Source organism: Mixophyes fleayi, chromosome 2, assembly GCF_038048845.1.
Source record: "Mixophyes fleayi isolate aMixFle1 chromosome 2, aMixFle1.hap1, whole genome shotgun sequence".
Lineage (NCBI taxonomy): Eukaryota > Metazoa > Chordata > Amphibia > Anura > Limnodynastidae > Mixophyes > Mixophyes fleayi.
Window position 1 is genome coordinate 136887330 of NC_134403.1, and position 18488 is coordinate 136905817.

General features: G+C 35.4%; 1 protein-coding gene across 6 annotated transcripts in view; it reads left to right on the plus strand.

Annotated features, from left to right (window-relative positions):
- ATP11A (ATPase phospholipid transporting 11A) overlaps window positions 1-18488 on the plus strand; it is a 149828-nt gene that overhangs the window by 119610 nt on the left and 11730 nt on the right. For 3 of the 6 annotated variants that reach the window (XM_075200023.1, XM_075200025.1, XM_075200027.1), the window contains exons 20-29: window positions 1376-1550; window positions 3362-3464; window positions 5462-5607; window positions 5698-5757; window positions 5911-6038; window positions 9670-9805; window positions 10409-10432; window positions 12478-12543; window positions 13076-13179; window positions 14058-14223. In XM_075200023.1, the coding sequence (XP_075056124.1) occupies window positions 1376-1550; window positions 3362-3464; window positions 5462-5607; window positions 5698-5757; window positions 5911-6038; window positions 9670-9805; window positions 10409-10432; window positions 12478-12543; window positions 13076-13179; window positions 14058-14223 (1108 nt within the window). Of the gene's footprint in view, window positions 1-1375; window positions 1551-3361; window positions 3465-5461; window positions 5608-5697; window positions 5758-5910; window positions 6039-9669; window positions 9806-10408; window positions 10433-12477; window positions 12544-13075; window positions 13180-14057; window positions 14224-15219; window positions 15309-18488 lie in introns of all 6 variants that reach the window. The other 3 variants (XM_075200028.1, XM_075200029.1, XM_075200024.1) reach the window with 3 other exon arrangements.

Sequence of the window (18488 nt, forward strand, 5' to 3'; positions counted from 1 at the left end):
ATATGTTGCACAAAAGAGTTTCAGAAAATAAAATAGGAAATAAAATCAGATTGCTACTTATATGGTAGACTGGCTATGTGTGAGGGAACACAATTGAAAGTATTGGACATTCCAGTCTTGATAGACCCCTCATGAAATGCACAATCTGATGTCTAAGGCAGAAGATTATAAACCGTTTCTTGTTGGCTCTTCAGCCCCCACCTTAGGAATTTAGCTGTCAATAAAGACAGATTGATCTTCCAAATGTCACAGGATGTTCGAAGTGATCTAAGATCGGAATGTCCACAGGACCTTGAAGTCTCACCTCTGCTCGTTCATTCGGCTTGGCTAAGTCTATCTCCTCGGCATACACAAACTACTCAGAGATTTATATGGGCCTGGCTACTTTCACAAGACCATTGACACGTGCCTAGGTCCGACTCAGGTTAGTTAACAAAATACACTTTGAAAGATAAATTCAACAGAAAATAACAATCAGTCATTAGATACACTAGATTTCGTCACAGTGCACCAAGAAAAGTTCTTTGGTAGCAGTAGCAGCTAATTCGTAAAATAACGGAAACCCCAACATAAAGTGCATTGGGCCACAACAAGCCACCAAAACAGTGTCAATACCACTTTGCATAGATTCTGCAAGTCCCTGGACTTCTTGTATAGGGATGCTGCAGTCCACAATCTCTCTTATTCCACAGTTGTCCCAGGTCGTTGGTGTCATTATTTTGGATTTCTAGACTAATATCCCCTTAGCCACCGTTCCTCATAAAATATTAGTAAGTTGGGCAGTCTTCCGGAGTGCAGCTCCTGCCAAATATCACCTATCTTTTAAAGTCATAAATATTTCTTCCTCTATTCATGGTAGATAAAATATGGAGCTAATGTTACTAGCCAGAATTTATATATAGTACATGTTAATTGCTCAGTTGTAACTGATGCTTCTCAGGAAATACCGGTTTGTGTTTATATAACAAATGTGTAGCGTGATCTACAGGTAAGTTTCCGTTTATTATTGATGTGATACTGTGTTCATTTATACTGAAAGGCGACATTTAATAAATGTGATATTTATTAAAACATTTCTTTCTTTAATAGTATGCTGTTTTTCTATCCCATAGTTTTGTCCAGGGTTTCTAAGCGTTCTATTTATTGTAAGCAATGTATCCAAACAACAAATGCTACTACAGAAATAGTGGCATGTTTGTGTGTTAAGTCTCTGCTTGAAGACTCATTCTAACATCTGCTTAATTTATAATATTTTTGTATCACAAGACCAAATGCAGGATGCACAGCTCCTGTTTTCATTAAGCAAATGACTCTGACTAGACATTGAAGCATCCAAATTATACCATTTAATTTGTTTTTCTTCTACATGGTGTAGGTTTTCAATGGATTTCCAAGATTACGGTTTAATAATAGATGGAGCTGCACTTTCATTAATAATGAAACCCAGAGAAGACGGCAGCTCTACAAACTACAGAGAGGTTTTCCTGGAGATCTGCAGAAACTGCAGTGCAGTGTTGTGCTGTCGGATGGCCCCTTTGCAGAAAGCACAGGTATTCATTGACCCTAAGACTACATGCATATTCACCTGTGCATGAGAACAACTTGGCATTACCACGTTGCATAGCAGCCAGGACATTTAAAAAGCCCTTAAATATGTTGACTCTCCTAAACATACATTCCCATAGTAAGGATTATTTATGATGGATCAGAATAGTGCGTTGTATGTCTCAACTTCCTCTGTTGCTACCATTTTTGATCCCAGACCACACTGTGGTTCATGCACCCAAGAACCATTTTACCCAGTCACATTTAGAATTCCTACCTATTAATTGGAATTTTCTTGCTTTCAATTAACTGCTTCAGTGATTCTCATTAAAATTAAGAAAAGCTGCCACCTGGGTACACACTACAGGGTTGTCAGCCAATTATCAGCTCAATCACACGATAAACGACCGCTCAGCCCTATATTGTATGACTGATTATCATTCCAAAGCACATTGTATCGTTTCATTTGATTTTTAAACTGAATTAAAAATCTTGTTCATCGATGGAGCGATGTCATGCCCATTCTGCAGTGTGTATGCACAAATCTTAGGGTCTTTTCAGCTGATGGTTATGACAGATGAAGAGCACAGGTCTGAAGGTAAATCGTGTAAAATGTGTTTAGTGTGTAGACATGAATCGGCATGCTGATCGGGACTTTTTTTTTTCTATTGTTGGTAAAATCGCATCGGGAGAAAATTTGTATAGTGTGTACCCAGCCTTAGTCTGCAAGGCACTAGTATAGTCTCATATTTTCTGCCATTCATCTTCCATATAAGGACATGATGTGGAGGGGATGGGTGCGGTAATGTAGCACAACATACCAAATTTATAATTACAAATGGAAGGCGTAGAACTAGAATTAATGGTTTTATGAACAGTGACAAGCTTCTCGGTCATTTTATATATTATTTTCCATTTTGTGTCATATCTATTTTTATTTTAAACAAACAAAAATAAACACATCCCACTTTATAATACAATCAGAACTGTTCTACATAACCGTGCAGTATTGAGAGGTTATTATGATAAGAGTACTTCCTTCATCACCCTTTTGAAAACTGTCTGCTAACTCTGACAACACTGAATGCTAACAGAACAAATTAGTGCATAAAACCTAGATCCAGATGAATTTAGATATGGAAGAGGTCATTTGTTACAATTCCATTTAAACAGTACAGCAATGGCATATTGGGATCAATACTGTTTTAAACATAGTGTGGGATGCACTTCATAACCTATGTATATAAATCTAAAAACTAGTTAAAAACTGTGTTCTGATGTTAAAATCTGAATATCTAATAATGTTGCCCCATAATTGATTTATTGCTGAATTAGAGACCATTAGTCTTATGGATGGACCCAATTCACAAAGGTTACTTACCTTGAGTTTAAGGTTAAGGATATCCTGCAGTTTCTCCCACATCTTCCATGCACCGATACTGCACCTCACACTTCTGCATGCTCTTGCTGGTAGCATGTTGTTCATGGGCAAGACGCTGCCTGATTGAAGAAATGTGTCCGCAAGAGCAAGTGTGACAACCCAATCTTTTCTCAGACCAGTAGTGTGTGGTTTACTGTAAACACCCTGTCAGCTGGAGCGAGTTGAGCAGCAGTGAATATACAGAAGAAGTTTGACATTTTTTAAAACATAGAAAAGTTTAAAAAGCTTATCACTGAGTAAAGGCTGGATAAACGTCACCTTAGATAACTTTAATAGCTTTGACCTTATAAAGTCTTGACATTTAATTATAGATGCACAAATTTGCTTCAATATAGTTATTTGTTCTAAATAAAAATGTTTGTATTCTCTTTGTAGATTGTTAAGTTGATAAAGACATCGAGAGAACGTCCAATTACATTGGCCATTGGAGATGGTGCAAATGATGTCAGCATGATTCTTGAGGCACATGTTGGCATAGGTATGTTTGTGAAGATGTGTAGATATTACATTATATGTGTAGGAGGATTTGTGAGTCCCTGTACTACATACATAAGTAATGCTCTGTCTGCTCTAGATACACTTTCCAGCGACCAATTTGTCACCGGTTTTAGCAGGAAAAATGTGGAACTTGAACAGTTCAAAAAGTCATGACACTGTAAAAAATACAGTAGAAAAAATATAGACAATCAATTCTTTTTTATGTTGTTTGTCTATCTAAATGGTTGTTCTGACTTGAAAATCATTTACATAGTAAATATGGTGATTTTTTATTTTTTTTTATTTGTAATTTTCGTTTTCAACAGACAAAAAATTGGTACAATCAGTATGCAGTGAGTACATAAGAACCAATGTTTGATATGCTCATAATGTTAAAATCAACATTTTAGCAATCGTACAATTTCAGTGTTTTGAAGTGAGGGGTGAAGGGTGGGGAGTTCTATTCTAAATAAAGGGGATTTGGCCAGAAAAGAGGCGTAGCAGACAGGCTACAAGTGGAAACCACAACTTTCTTGGAAGAGCCAAGAGGACCATACAGAAGTAAATAAATTTGTCGTTTGTCATCTAAGTGGTAGGTAAATTATTTCATGCACAAAAGATGCCATGTATGAATTTTAAGTGAAGAAATGGAGGGAGATTTAACCTGCTTCCAGTTCACAGCTAGTAAGCTTTTCATGCCAGCCAGAATGTGGGATGATAACTTTACTGAGTGTTTATTCATGTTCTGGGGAAGGTAGCATAGGAGCAAGATCCAGGGATCCTTGGGGTTTTGTGACTCAAACATTGAATTAAGGAGGTTTTGTACTTAAGCCCATAAGTGAGCTATATTTGTGCAGGACCACCAGATGTGATAGAGGGTTCGCCTAGGGCCATAGTTCCTTTGCCAGGTGGAGTTAGAGGTGTTGAAAATTGTAATAATTTTATCTGGTGTATAGTACCTTATGTAATAGAGCTTATCCTGAAATAGAAAGTGAGCTTAGAATTAGGGTGTAGACTGAACAGTGTGTTATTCTTTCCTTGTTTCCTCTCCGTTATCTTCTTCCAAGGTGGAAGTGTTTTTGATATACCAGGAGCCAGTTATGGTCATTCTATTGTGGTGCACTGGTGAATGATATTAAAATTTACATTCTTCATTGATATACCTTAAATACAATTTACTGCGATACCATCCCAATTAAAATAGTAATTGTAAAATTATAGAAAGAAAGTTGTACCATATAGAAAATTGTGAATAAAATATCAATAAAATACAGTGCAGCCACTGTAATCGTCAATTGTTGCTGGGCAAATTTTTCAATATTACACTATATATTATTTATATGATAAGGTGATTATATTATATGGTAATATTAAATTATTCAAATAATAATCAAGCCATGTAAGTACTCCCATAAAGTAGTATAAACATAAATCAACACTTGAAATCGATATTCACTGAATGGCAAGTTAGTGCCTCTGTCAATACAATTTATAGTGAGACAGAGCTTCTGTGAGCTACAATGTTATTGTTGGTTGCCAAATAAAGGAATTCCCGGTAATGAGAGAGATAAATAAAGTATTGCTTCAGTAATTTATGTATTTGCCCTTAACTATACAGTATTTATAAATATGCAAATGTTGTGATTGTGGTTAAATTGCTGGATGAGAGATCCTATATTCTTCATGGGTTTACGCTGGGTTAGCTAGGAGCTGGGTAAATGTACATCCACCTCAAATGGCTGCATTTGTGAGAAGATTGAAGAACTAACTGTAAGTTATAGTTTACCTTTTATTTTTACTTGTTATTTACTTTAATATTTGGATGCATAAACTGTTTATTTCTCAAACAAATACTAATACAGACAGTTTCTCTCTCACTGTTTCAATAAAGTCAAATGAAAGTAATCCGCTTAGAGAACACCAGCTCCGGCCTACACTTGCCAGCTATACAAAAACTATTGTAGCTTTCCTTATTAGGTTCCTCTCTTTGTGCTTCAGGTATCATTGGGAAGGAAGGAAGACAGGCGGCCAGGAACAGTGACTATGCAATTCCTAGATTTAAACATTTAAAGAAGATGCTCCTTGTTCATGGCCATTTTTATTATGTCAGAATAGCAGAGCTTGTCCAATACTTTTTTTATAAGGTGAGGGCATTTCTTTTCACATATTACATAATTTACAGCACAACTTCTACCACGTTCTTCTCACCGTAATACTTTGTCTTTCTTTTCCAGAATGTCTGCTTTATTTTCCCTCAGTTTTTATACCAGTTCTTCTGTGGATTTTCACAACAGGTCAGTAGTATGAAACGCTAGTGCAGAACTTTTAGGGGTGTATTTAATTGTTTGTCCTATACCACAATAGAGTAGGTAGAAAATTATTATTTTATTTGTACATATATACTACCAATGTAAACTTGTCATTTTGTCTCCGTTGATTTTTTATAGCCTTTATATGACACTGCATACCTGACATTGTACAATATCAGCTTCACTTCACTACCTATCCTGTTGTACAGTCTCATTGAGCAACATGTCAGTATAGATGTGCTGAAAAGAGATCCAACACTATACAGGTACAGTATAAAGAGCAAGATCCGTGGCTAAATATAACAGCATAATGACAGAAAACAGAATACTAGCAGCTTTTAAAAAAAATAAAACAAACATGTTAATTTAGGTCATCATTAATTGAAAGAAAACTTTGTTAAGGAAATTGGGCTATTATGATTGTGTGTAACCTTAATTATCCATATTCCGAGGACGTTCTGCTGACCTCATTCATAAAATCACATGGCTAATGATGACATCACATAACAACCATTATTATGCCAGTGATCTATGCAATCACACAACTTCCTCTATGATATTGACAATTGCATCAGCAATCACCTCATTTCAAGAGATCACCTTATTCAAATATTGTTCCGTAAATGATTCCATAACTGCATCTGGAACGTTATTGTACATTAAATATTGCATACCGTCAGGGTTATTTATTAACATTCGCCACTAACTCTTTATGTCCAGTCCCATTTAGACAATGAATGTAAATAGGTTGCAATAGTTTAGTGCTGCTTTTAGCAATGTTAGTGAATAACCCTACATGTGCTAAAAAACTCAAATCTACATAGCTGTTCATCATTACAAAGATGCAGATGAGTTGTACTACTAAGAGAAGTTAGAAATACATTTTTAAGAAAACATTATTTTGCCTATATTGATGTCATGCTGTCTTGCCACAGGCTAAATTACTAACCAATACATTAATTCGTACAAATGGTTAAATTGTTGTCATTGCTAAATATAGATTTTCTTAACAGTTTTATGTTTTAAAACTTAAAATATTTTAGGTGACAACGGAGCGTCACTGCAGCCAGGTTTTAATGGTTCATAGACTGCCATCTATCTGACTGGTAGTAGGGTGATCTATTTTTATTTGAAGTAAAAGAGTAAAAATTTAAGTACTAAATATATCCATAACCAGGTATATTTAGGATTACAACACTATAAATTAAATGTAAGGGTTTTGTACTTTTATTTATGGCCTTGAATATGCTGTCACTTTGTGATCACTTTCGTAAGGTATGTTTTGTGATGTCCGTATTCAGAAATAATATTTATAATGTTGTATAGAATATCAGCAGTAACAATACTGTATATTTGATGTAATTTGTCATGTGATTTTTATGAATGATGTCATCAGAAAATCCTTTGAGGTGCAGCCAATTGAGTTTGAGTGCAGCTTAACAGCCCACATTATTGTGTTTTTTGGAGGGGATTTGACCATAACATTTTTCAATTATGACCTGCTTTTTTCTCAAATAAAAAGCATGAATAAATATACTGGCTCCTCTTACTCCTATGTGTAATGGTTAAATGATTCAGAAAGACCCTTGCCCTATAACACATTAAAGTTAGCTAGTCTGGGCTGGCTAGCATGAATAAATGCAGACCTGATTTGTCTGATCACTATTAATCATGGTAACCAAATCCAGTTACCTTTAGATGCTATTATTATACAAGGTGTGTTTTAGGTGCTTTCAATAAAAAGGTGTGGAGATAAAGACATATTTCCCTCCTATAATAAAGACAGATCAACAACCAGAAACTGTAGAGGCTCTAATACCTGTGGTTGCCAGAGTAATTCATGATTACCCAAGACGTGGCATTTATAAAACCCCCTGTATAATATTGGACGACCCTGAATCATAGCAACAAAACCCAGGGTTAGTCTGCGTGGGGATGATTTCTTTTTTTTAGCAGAATGGGACCCAAAGAATGATTGATCCCAACTCACCTTCTAAAACCAGCAGGTTCTAGTACTGAAAACCACAGAGCATCTTTATATCCATTTGCTGGCTGCCAAAGGCTTGTGGAGACCTGTAACATGGGGTGCTCAAGGAACAAGGCCCATGGATGTTCAGAGCTGGGCTCATTATTTTTCATAAACAAGGCAAGGAACAGTGTAGATCCCTCTGTAAAATTGCTACCAATCGAATGCACCAATGGTTCCTATAATGGCTGTAGAAACAAAGAGCACCCCCAAGAGGAGCCTTCTGTAAAGACATGGGGGGTCCTCAGAACCCCATGCTAATTGTACAACACACTAACCTGGGAAGGCTATCATAACTTAGGATCTCCCCATTAGTGCTGAAGGAACTTGGTGCTGGACTCATTGCCTTTATGCTGTTCGCCCCAGCATTAGCTGTAACCTAAACAGGCCATGAGTGCTTGTTTAACTTTGTGTAAGGGGGGGGGGGGGTTATTTATTTATTGAAACCATTTTCTCTCCTTTTTCTTTTTTTATTTTACACATTTAAACACCAGCCATCCTCATTAAGTTGATGATGATGATCATGATTGGTGTTATCTAGTTTGTGGACACCTGAAGCCTGGTTTTGCTTTGAGTGTATCTCGATGCCGATGAATTCTACACACTAGTTGCACATACAGGACCTGATTCATTAAGGCACCCAAAGTGAGCGTAAATTGCATTTTTGTAGAAAAAGCACAGAATTCGGGAATACGCACGTCCATATTCAACTCGGAGAGGACCTGAAGAAACATCTCTTGTAGATAACGGGTTTAGGTACCCTCTGCTCTGACAGACACAGTATGATGCAGGACAGGTTCAAAATGTATGTGGAATAAAAGTATTCAGTTATAGTCACCTGTTAATAATATAGTCATTAATGGAAAATCATTAAAAAAACAAAAAAAATAATTCTTTTCACACACCCCCATAACATACATTTACCATGATATTTTTAATGTCTACTGTACATAAAATGCATTTTTACAGTTGCTCCTGGTTGAAAACACATGTTTTAGCATGTATACACATCTGTCATCACTATCACTCAACACTTACACCTGCCCTGTAGTGATCCGACAGAAAACACGTACTTTAGAGATGCATAAAAGCTTGAATTGGAAGTTGCTGCATGTTCTGGAGCTTGGCACACCCTTACTGTACATTGACTACATGCATACGCCTATTTCCCTCCCCATTCCACCCATGAAATTGTAAGCTATTAAAAGTGTCCTTTGTGCTCAAAGACGAATTGGATGGTCATGGTGTATTGTCTGTTTCCGGGCATGAGCGATTTGAAGCAAAATACAGCATATATCGGCATTTATATTCCTTAATTAATCAGGTGCACAGTATTTTAAAGTAGCTATTTTGGAAGGTGTTCATTTTAATTCAGCACGAAAAACTAAGGCATAAGTTAAACAATTTACTAAACAATCATATGTTCCTACTTGTATTTATACACCAGATTTTTACAGTAAAATGTCAGTGAATTAAGCTAGTTTCAAATTTTATGACAATTTCTACACAGCCTGCTGTTATTTGTGCCTTTTAGTCATATTGTCCATTCCACACTTTCAGGACAGTGTCATATGGGTGATTTTCTCTTTGTATTTTTGTCATAGCATTTTTTCCTGAAAAAATTCTATGCCTTTGAAAAGAATAGTTTGTTATATCTTTGCATAATATATCTTTGGATAATACAGTGTATTCGGGCAGGGGGATTAATGTGCTACGATGAAATTGTGCCAGTTGAAGTCAGTATAAAACACTGAGAACATATAACAGTGAGCAATTAAAATGTCCAAATCAAAAAATTTTGTCTGCTTTTTATTAAAGCTAATATTTTAACATGGTATAAACAGACCTGTTGTCTTCTCCCTCTTGCACAGAGATATTGCCAAGAACGCTTTACTACGTTGGCGTCTGTTTATTTACTGGACCTTTCTGGGACTATTCAATGCCGTTGTATTTTTCTTTGGGTCTTATTTCCTGTTTGACAATGCAACTGTGACTAGCAATGGTCAGGTAAGTGCTCCAGAGATGAGGCTGAAAAATGATTATGCCCAATTATGGTAGCATGTTTGACCAGTAGGAATCCATTAGAATGTCCTATTGTATAACTATAACGTTCACTGCTGTAAAATGGGATTTGCTTTTTATTTTATTTTAAAAAAACAGCTATCTGCCATTTTGTAACCACATGCATATTTACTATAAAAAGAGGGCATTTAAAATGTAATTATGAAAATATTTCTTACATTGATATTTTTTGCTATGTTATATTCCAGCAAAATTTTTCCAAAATATATTGTCATAACTCATGATCATTTCTGGCAAATGCATGTCATTTTTTTCATTGTTTTGTAATTTTTGAGCCATTTTCAACTTAATAGGGGGTTCTGTATCAAAGCAAAAAAAGAAACACTGAGAACAATATTGCTAAAAGTAAAGCAAATCATAAAAATCAAGTAAATGATTTTATATTGGTTTTTGTTTAGTTATTTTAAGTTTTGCATTGATACGTTGACCTCTAATTGTTACATGTATTGATTTATTTTCTCGTTTTTGTTGTGCTGTGCATTTTTATGTTTCTGTTTCTTTTGCTTGTGCTTCTGTTGCTTTCATCAGATCTTGACAACCAACACATATATGGTAAGAACCTGCCATTGTGTTATGCTGTGCAAATCTTTCCATACATTTATTAGGCATTTATAGAATGCCTTATGGAGACAATCCTCATCATATGGTATTTCTTAGGGAGTGTATCATATTATGTTCAGCAAGTGGATACCCTTTTCCATCGAAACTGAACATACGTCTTTATCTTGGGGTGCAATCCTGTGTATATCAACTTGCATCCACTGTGCAAAAACCTACTATTAAACATGGTATTCTATGTTTAGATAGGGTGCATTCTGCATGTTATGCTTTAATGCACTTGGTAAGCAGTAAATTGTTTTACTTTTTGTGAAAACTATATTCAGATGTGACCAACTACACAGTAATTGTATCCATTCCCTAACGGTTACTTGAATTACTGGGAAATCAAGTTTTGGTTTTGTGTGATTGAATGCAAGTCTTGCAAAAAAAAAACCTCAACAAAGTGACAAATTTAATCCTGGATTTTATTCACTCATAATCAGCTTTATCTTAAAGGGGTGCTCCAAGTAGACCATAACATTTACTGCTACACCCCACCCCCAAAAGTCAAATAGTTTGACTGTAGGGTTTGACTGTAGCAGTAAAACTTACTGAAACTGTTTTTCGTTTTCATTGCTGTTTGGTTAAATGTTTTTGTCATTTTATATTAGATTTTTTTCAGTTAGATATATATTTCTGCACTCCTACAAGAAGCATGTATATTGATCTCTCATCCAAGAATAGTTCAGTGGGCCACAGAGAGTCCATTTTAATTGCTTGATGGGTTTACCATTAATGGTATACTGTGTTTTTACACAAAGAGTTTGACCATTATTTTTAAAGTTTTCTGTAAATATTTTCTAAGTATTTTTATTACATTTGTCAGCAAGGAAATCACTTTCCCTTCTGGAAGCAGTGATGTAAGGCAACAGTATGAGTTAGGAGATATCATATAGTCCGTTAACCCTTATCCAAATTTGGACAGACCCATTATTCAAAAACTTTACATTTCTTTTCATTTTTTTAAAAAAAAAGGTCAATAAAAAGTTTTTTTTTGTTGGTGAAGCCAGGTAGGAGCTATTATATGAAGAGCCTATCCTTCTCTAGAGTACAATCATTAGACACCTTTTGGTGCCAGATTCCTCTCCTTTATTTTAACTTAAACTTTAGCATGTTTTCCTTGCTTTACTGATTTAGGTAAGTTACATGATGATTTAAAAAAAAAATAATAATGTTTCTTTCCTTAATGATTTCCATATTTACTGTGAATAAGAGCTGCATATAAACAAAGATCACAAGGTAGCTAGCTACAGCCAACTTACTCTAATATAAGATCTGGCTGTTTTCAGCTTGATCAGTGGAAATAAGACAAAGGAGAGAAATACAGCATTTACTTTGAATACTCATATAGGCTTTTATTTGGAATCTGTGTAGTGGATTAGAAACATGTATTGACTCTTTCATTCCACTGTGTGTGTTTGTAATTGCCTGTTTTAGCACTCCCATTCCAATCAATACACACTAGTTTCTCTTGAAAACTTATTTTATTTTGGTGTTGCTTAATGCACTGCACAGGACTACAATATAAACAATCCTTTGAGGAAAAAATGGTAGTTGGATATTAGCATTGTATATTGTCATAAGCATATATTTGCTACTGAAGTTTTTGTTACCTAAATGTTTCCTTATCAAGATACAATAATTTTTTTGCCAAAGTCCGTTATTCATTATTTGGACTATTTTCAATTGTTTCCTTTATGTGCTGTTTTGTTGGATATGCTTCTGGGTGTCTCTTATTGTATGTAATTTTTGGTGTAATCTCTAATATTACTGCTATTTCTAGACAAAAGTAGTCTGTATAGATAGACACAAAGGGAGTCCTGAAATCTATACAAAGCAGTGTGATGATTACTTGTGTGATATGGTATCAGGTCTAGATGCAGCCTATTCTCCACCTTCAGACTACATTTCTGCCTTTGTGTGATGCCAATAAAATTTACAGTAATAATATAATGGGTTCATAACTAATAATTTTTTACCATGATGCATTTTAATAGATGCTGGGAAACTGGACCTTTGGAACACTGGTATTCACTGTCCTGGTTTTTACAGTCACACTCAAGGTAATGATGGCACTTGTTTTCTTTCTTGAATTACAAACACTGGCACCGCATACGCAATATTGGACGTGGATAAACCACTTTGTGATCGGGCAAGATGCACTTACTAATGTCTTTTAAATAGAAAATTAAAATAATACATATATTGATGTTATACAAACTGACTTGGGAAAGTTGTGTAGTTGATTATTTGAACATTTACCTAATTTCAAACACATTTAAAATTTAATTCATGATTTTATTATTTTTCATTTTAAATTTTGAGCAACTTATTTGCTTAATGATATCCTTTAAAAAAAGTGAGTCACCGTCTTTTATTAAGTGAGGGTTGAATCATATGTAAGTTCTTAGCTAAAAGTAAACAAGGTTGTAGTTAAATATTAATCAGACACATTATAACCAAAACAAGAAATACTAGATACAAGTGCTATTAAACCAATTATAACATAAAACTGCAACTGCTACTTCTATTTCCTGTTACATTTTTCTTGCTACATTTTTTAACTGTCCTATAAATTGTGTTACTTATTTTCAGCTTGCTCTGGATACGCAATATTGGACGTGGATAAATCACTTTGTGATCTGGGGATCACTCCTGTTCTATATAGTGTTTTCTCTGCTTTGGGGAGGGATTGTCTGGTAAAGTATACCTCTTGACAACTCATTACACACACTATCCTGAAGCTCATTATCCAGAAAGTTCCACAAGACAGTGTAGATAATTGTTGTTGTTCAGTAATGATGTCATATGCAGAGACGAGATCGCTGAGCGCCTCCTCCTACAGGTTGTGGTTAGCGCGGCAACACGTGGGAATGCTAGGGACAGTGTGGGGAAAAACATGGCTCATTTTTGCAAAAAGTTTTTTTTAGTAAACGTTTTACATGTCATTCTCCAAATGACTGGAGAAAACCTTTATCTAGAAAACCCTAAGTCCAAAGCATAGCGTATAATAGATCCCAATATACTTGTTTATTATATTGATCTTTCTTATGTCCTGGGGGAGGGGGTCCAAGACCACTTTCTATAGTCCCCCTGGTACTTTTTGGGGAAAGGAATGACTGCTACAGTGTGCCATGGGTGCTCCACCTACCAAACCCACAAACACAATGTGGGTATCATTAAAGCCTGCTTTATATACCCCAAAAATATCATCGTTCTGTATAAAATATTGCCTTTTCAAAACACAGCTTCTAATAATCTAAAACTAAAAACATGGTATGGGGCACTTTTCTATAACCCTCCCTCCAACAAAATAACATTGTGAAGCATATTTTATAGGCTGTATATAGTTCAATATAAGTTACTGTTTAATTTAAAGAAATATAATTACATGGCATATCCAAAATGTTAAATTAGTGGTAGAACTAGATGTATTGCCAATTTATAATTGTATTTCCAAAAAATCTAATCTAAATCAAGCATACATACCACTTTCATTATATATTAATGTCACCATATTAGTAGGGGTGTTTTGTGTTTTACTGTTTAATGTATGAGTCATTTTCTCCCTCTTTAGGCCCTTTCTTAATTATCAGAGGATGTACTATGTGTTTATGCAAATGTTATCCAGTGGTCCCGCATGGCTGGGGATTGTACTGCTCATTACAGTCAGTCTCCTCCCTGATGTCCTCAAGAAGATCATATGCAGGCAGCTATGGCCTACAGCAACAGAAAGGATCCAGGTATTCCACCCACCTCTTCTCACACATTTCTGCTGTATGTCAGGTTAGCTGTGTGCAATGCAACACTGTGAGGGAAATACACAACCAAAGCAGAATGTATGGCACAACAACAGCACAAGAAGCTCTAACAAGACCAGTAGAACATAGAAGTCAACTAAATCAATCCCTTGCCTATTAATTTCCATTTTAGTTGTTGTAATATCATTTTTACCATTTTTATTACTTTTGGCATTCGAATGCATTTATTACATGTAGTATGTGTACACCAATGCTTATTTACTATACTTGTTATAAAAATAAGCCATAGAATGCAGAATTCAACATTATGCAAAGAAAACAAAAAGTATATTGTTGAGTATTCCGACTTTCCCTACAAATATACAGTTCTACTTAATTTCATTATGTTACAGAATTATTAATAATGCACCTACACTTGCACTATGTAAGCGAACATTAATTCTCCCCATACATGCATTAGGTATTTACCTACAACAAGTTGGTATTTAGATACTGTATTTGTTATATAAATATGTACATCATGTGTGATTTGTAACTAACGTCCTGTGCATAGAAGAAAAGCTCAATATGTATGATAATTGTATGCATACACTTATTACATTATTATATTACAGACATACCTCTGTGCAATTAACTAAGATCATTAAGAATTAAAATTATTTCCATATTAACGTTATACAAGGTGTAATGTATACCGTTGCAATGTGTTCACTTTAAATGTTGAAGAGTAAAATTGTCAGTTTTATTAGACATGACTGACAACACAGATGCAAATCTATTTACACCCGTTATTGAGCTTTTATTTCTTTACATTGCACTAATATGCATTAGCAGTGCTTTAGTGTTTAATGAAATATATCCCTTGTGTTCTTACTCCTGCTTCTTTCCTCTCCTGTCTTCTACCTGCTTTGCATAAATAACTGCTACCTTGCTTACACATTGCACGTGGGCACCGCTGCCACCTTCTGGGGAACTCAGACTAAACAACCGTGCCTTTCTGTTGAGCAGTCCACCATCTTTATGCTCACTCAGACCTCAAGCAATATAACTTTCTAATGGACCTGAAGGTGATACTTTATTTCTGACTTTTGCATGATCAAGAATTCATATGCTGCAGACACCTTGGGATTTCCACTCTGTTTTTCTTTATTTCTGTTTCCAATGTACTAGTCATTGAATTATGAATCCCTTTACCTTTAAGTGCATTATTAGACAGGTCATGCTCTCCAGTTGTTGAACTGTGTCCCACTGCTAGCACTGACAGTATCACATGTTGTAGGAAGACACTGAATAACAGCTGGAGAGGTTTTGACTGCCTGTGCCTTAATCTTATGAGTGCATAAACTAAGGTACTTCTAGCCTTTTTAAAGAAGCCCTACAAATTGGTCCACAGAATTGGGACAGTAACACACAAGCACTTGAGTGTGACTTCAGTCCTGGCATCCCAGTGCTTAAACACACTATTTGTCTTCACAAAGCAAGCAATGAAAGCAACTAGTTCCTGGCACATGATTGCTGATATACTCTGTGAATGATGTTGGCAGTGTTTACATAGCCTATCAGTGCAAATGTGCTGGTAAGGCTGCTCTGTGCAGGCAAATGCAGGGTGTAAGCGCCTGTGTGTCACTGGCCTTTATGTTTATCATGCATATATTCAATGTCATTATAACATTCTGGTATATGTATTTTTCACGTATGGGATTAGATAAATTTGTTATTCCTTGCACATGTGCCTTAGGCAAAACAGTGTTTATTATCCTACATTACTGTGGGTGTATCACTGTTTTTTTTTTTTAATTTAATGGCTAATGACCAATAAAATATATCAGAGCTTGATCATGATCAGTGGGAGTATTGAGCCTTGGCAGCAATGAACAGCAACATTTTGGAGGATTTGTATGCCTCTGAGGGCGGTACACACAGTTTACTTGTACATGCTTCTCTTACTTTATTTTTCAGGATCATCGTCTGTCCTGTAAAATATTTTATTGAAGCAATGATGTTATAAGATCGCTCTATATGCATGCTTTAAAAAAACTAACCTCACACTTCATCAATATTAAATTGACATATTGGTCACACCGCAATGCTTAGTTTAAGTATGCTGGTCAGTTATTGATTATTATGCAGTTTATAGGACAAATTAGGGTGAAGAGAAGGTAGTGGTCATGGAATCAGAAATAATTAGGAAAGAGAAACCTATAAAGGAGATTAGTATCCTGCCCGGGAGAGTTCACATTCTAAAGCGAGAGGGTGAACAGAGACAATCCTGCCCGGGATAGTTCACATTCTAAAGCGAGAGGGTGAACAGAGACAATACGAGTAAATGGGACAATGGGCTAAGTGGGGTCCATTCAAGATTTGCCGTTTTAAATGTCCACTGCAAAGTCACTGAATATTGGCGACTCGCAAAATCCGCAGGTTGATGCATTTACCCCCTAGTCTTCTTTTATTAATGTGTTTGCCCCCAATTGTAAAGAGTTAATGAGTATGCTGGCACTACATAAATAAATGTTAATAATATCTATAACAAGAATGGACAGAGTAATGAAGAGTTCTTTTAAGAACACAAGGAAGATGTGCATCTATTATTTTAAATAGAAATCACCCAAACCACTTAGGTTCCAGAAGGTTTTTGTAGGTGCATTGCCTACATGTCCTAGGTATATGTCCAGCCCTGGCCTACAAAAAGTGAAAAAAATCACTGTCTTTAGCTCTGTTTTTGTCAAGAAAAGTAAGCGCTACTCCTTTCCGATTGCCACAATAATGAAATTTAGCTGAGTGAAATCATCAGCCATAATATAGGAATTGCAGAGTATAAGCCAGACAAGCGATTGGTGTTTGGACAGAGGTGAGGGGCCAAATTCAGCCAGTATGTAAAACAGTAGGCAGTGATTTTTCGGTGCCCCACTCTAAGTAAGAGCAGGAGCCCTCTAATATTTAATGTGTGCGCACCTCTGCTAGGTACTTTTCAAGGAAATGCTCAAGGCATGATGTGTTGGTGGCATGGGGTACTACAATTGAGAAACTCCGAACCTCACCTAGATCTGGAAAACAATAAAAACAGTGCTATTTAGTGCAATGAAATATATATTTTTACAGATTAGTTTGTTTGGATTTGGTAGCACCTTTTAATCAATGTATACAGTTGTATTGGGAAAAGGAGGACAATAAAGTGTTATTTCCCTCTGATTTGTGGTGAGATTGTCAGAATAAAGAAGATTACTATTTTAAAATGTTTCACTTTTATGCTCCATTTCAATAATATTTCTCATAGCAGTTTGAAGAATCTGCTATTAATCATGATCAATTAAAAATCAATAAACTATTTCAGTATATAAAATAGGAAGACCTTTGCTATTTAAATTTAATGTCCTAAAAAATATTTTTCTAGAAATAATGATTTATTTCTTTTTAATTTATGGTTCTCATGAAGCAACCACATGTCAACTATGTGTTCCACATAAGAAGTGTAAGTGGACTATAAAAGTCATTGTATGAGCACCCATCTTAAGCCATACAAATTAAAGACTGCCGCCAACACATTTTCAGAGCATATCTTAGTGTTTTCCTCATCCTTACAGAAGATATTGAAACAAAAGTTGGAAATTGAAGGGTCACTTCTGGAAGAGTTCAGTGCTGTTGACAGATAAGTGCAACAAGTAAACTGAATAGGTACCGTATTACATAGGTGTGACCAGTGTGTATTTTTCTCCTGGTGTGTTAAACCTTCCAACTTTTTGTTGTGGGTGATATCTGTATTCAAGACAAGTTTGGTAACTGTAAAACTACTACTACAGCAATTACTACTTTAGAGAAACCGCTTAGTATAGTATACCAAAACTTGTATCTTATATTTTTTTTTACTTGATTTGACTTTGCATGTGATTAGTTTTTTCTGCAATCTCTACTTTCTCAGCTTTGATTGGCGTCCTGCTGTGTCTGATAAGTGTCCTGACGAAACATGCTAGAAAAGTCTGGTGTTCCAACAATACTTTCTAATTAAAAGCAGCAAATAAATATAATTTAAAATCTTTAAAATACATGTTCTTATAAAATGATCTTTCACATTGATGTAAATATATTCCAAGAATGTTGAAGTTAAAATTAAAGGGATAATTTGCGGGCCTGCCCCAGGAGATCATTTTAAAAATCCAGATAGCTTCATGTTGTGATCGAATGTTGATGTGATAGCACCTGATTCTAAGGCCTTATAACAAGTTGGCCTTTAGTGACCCCCCTCCCGC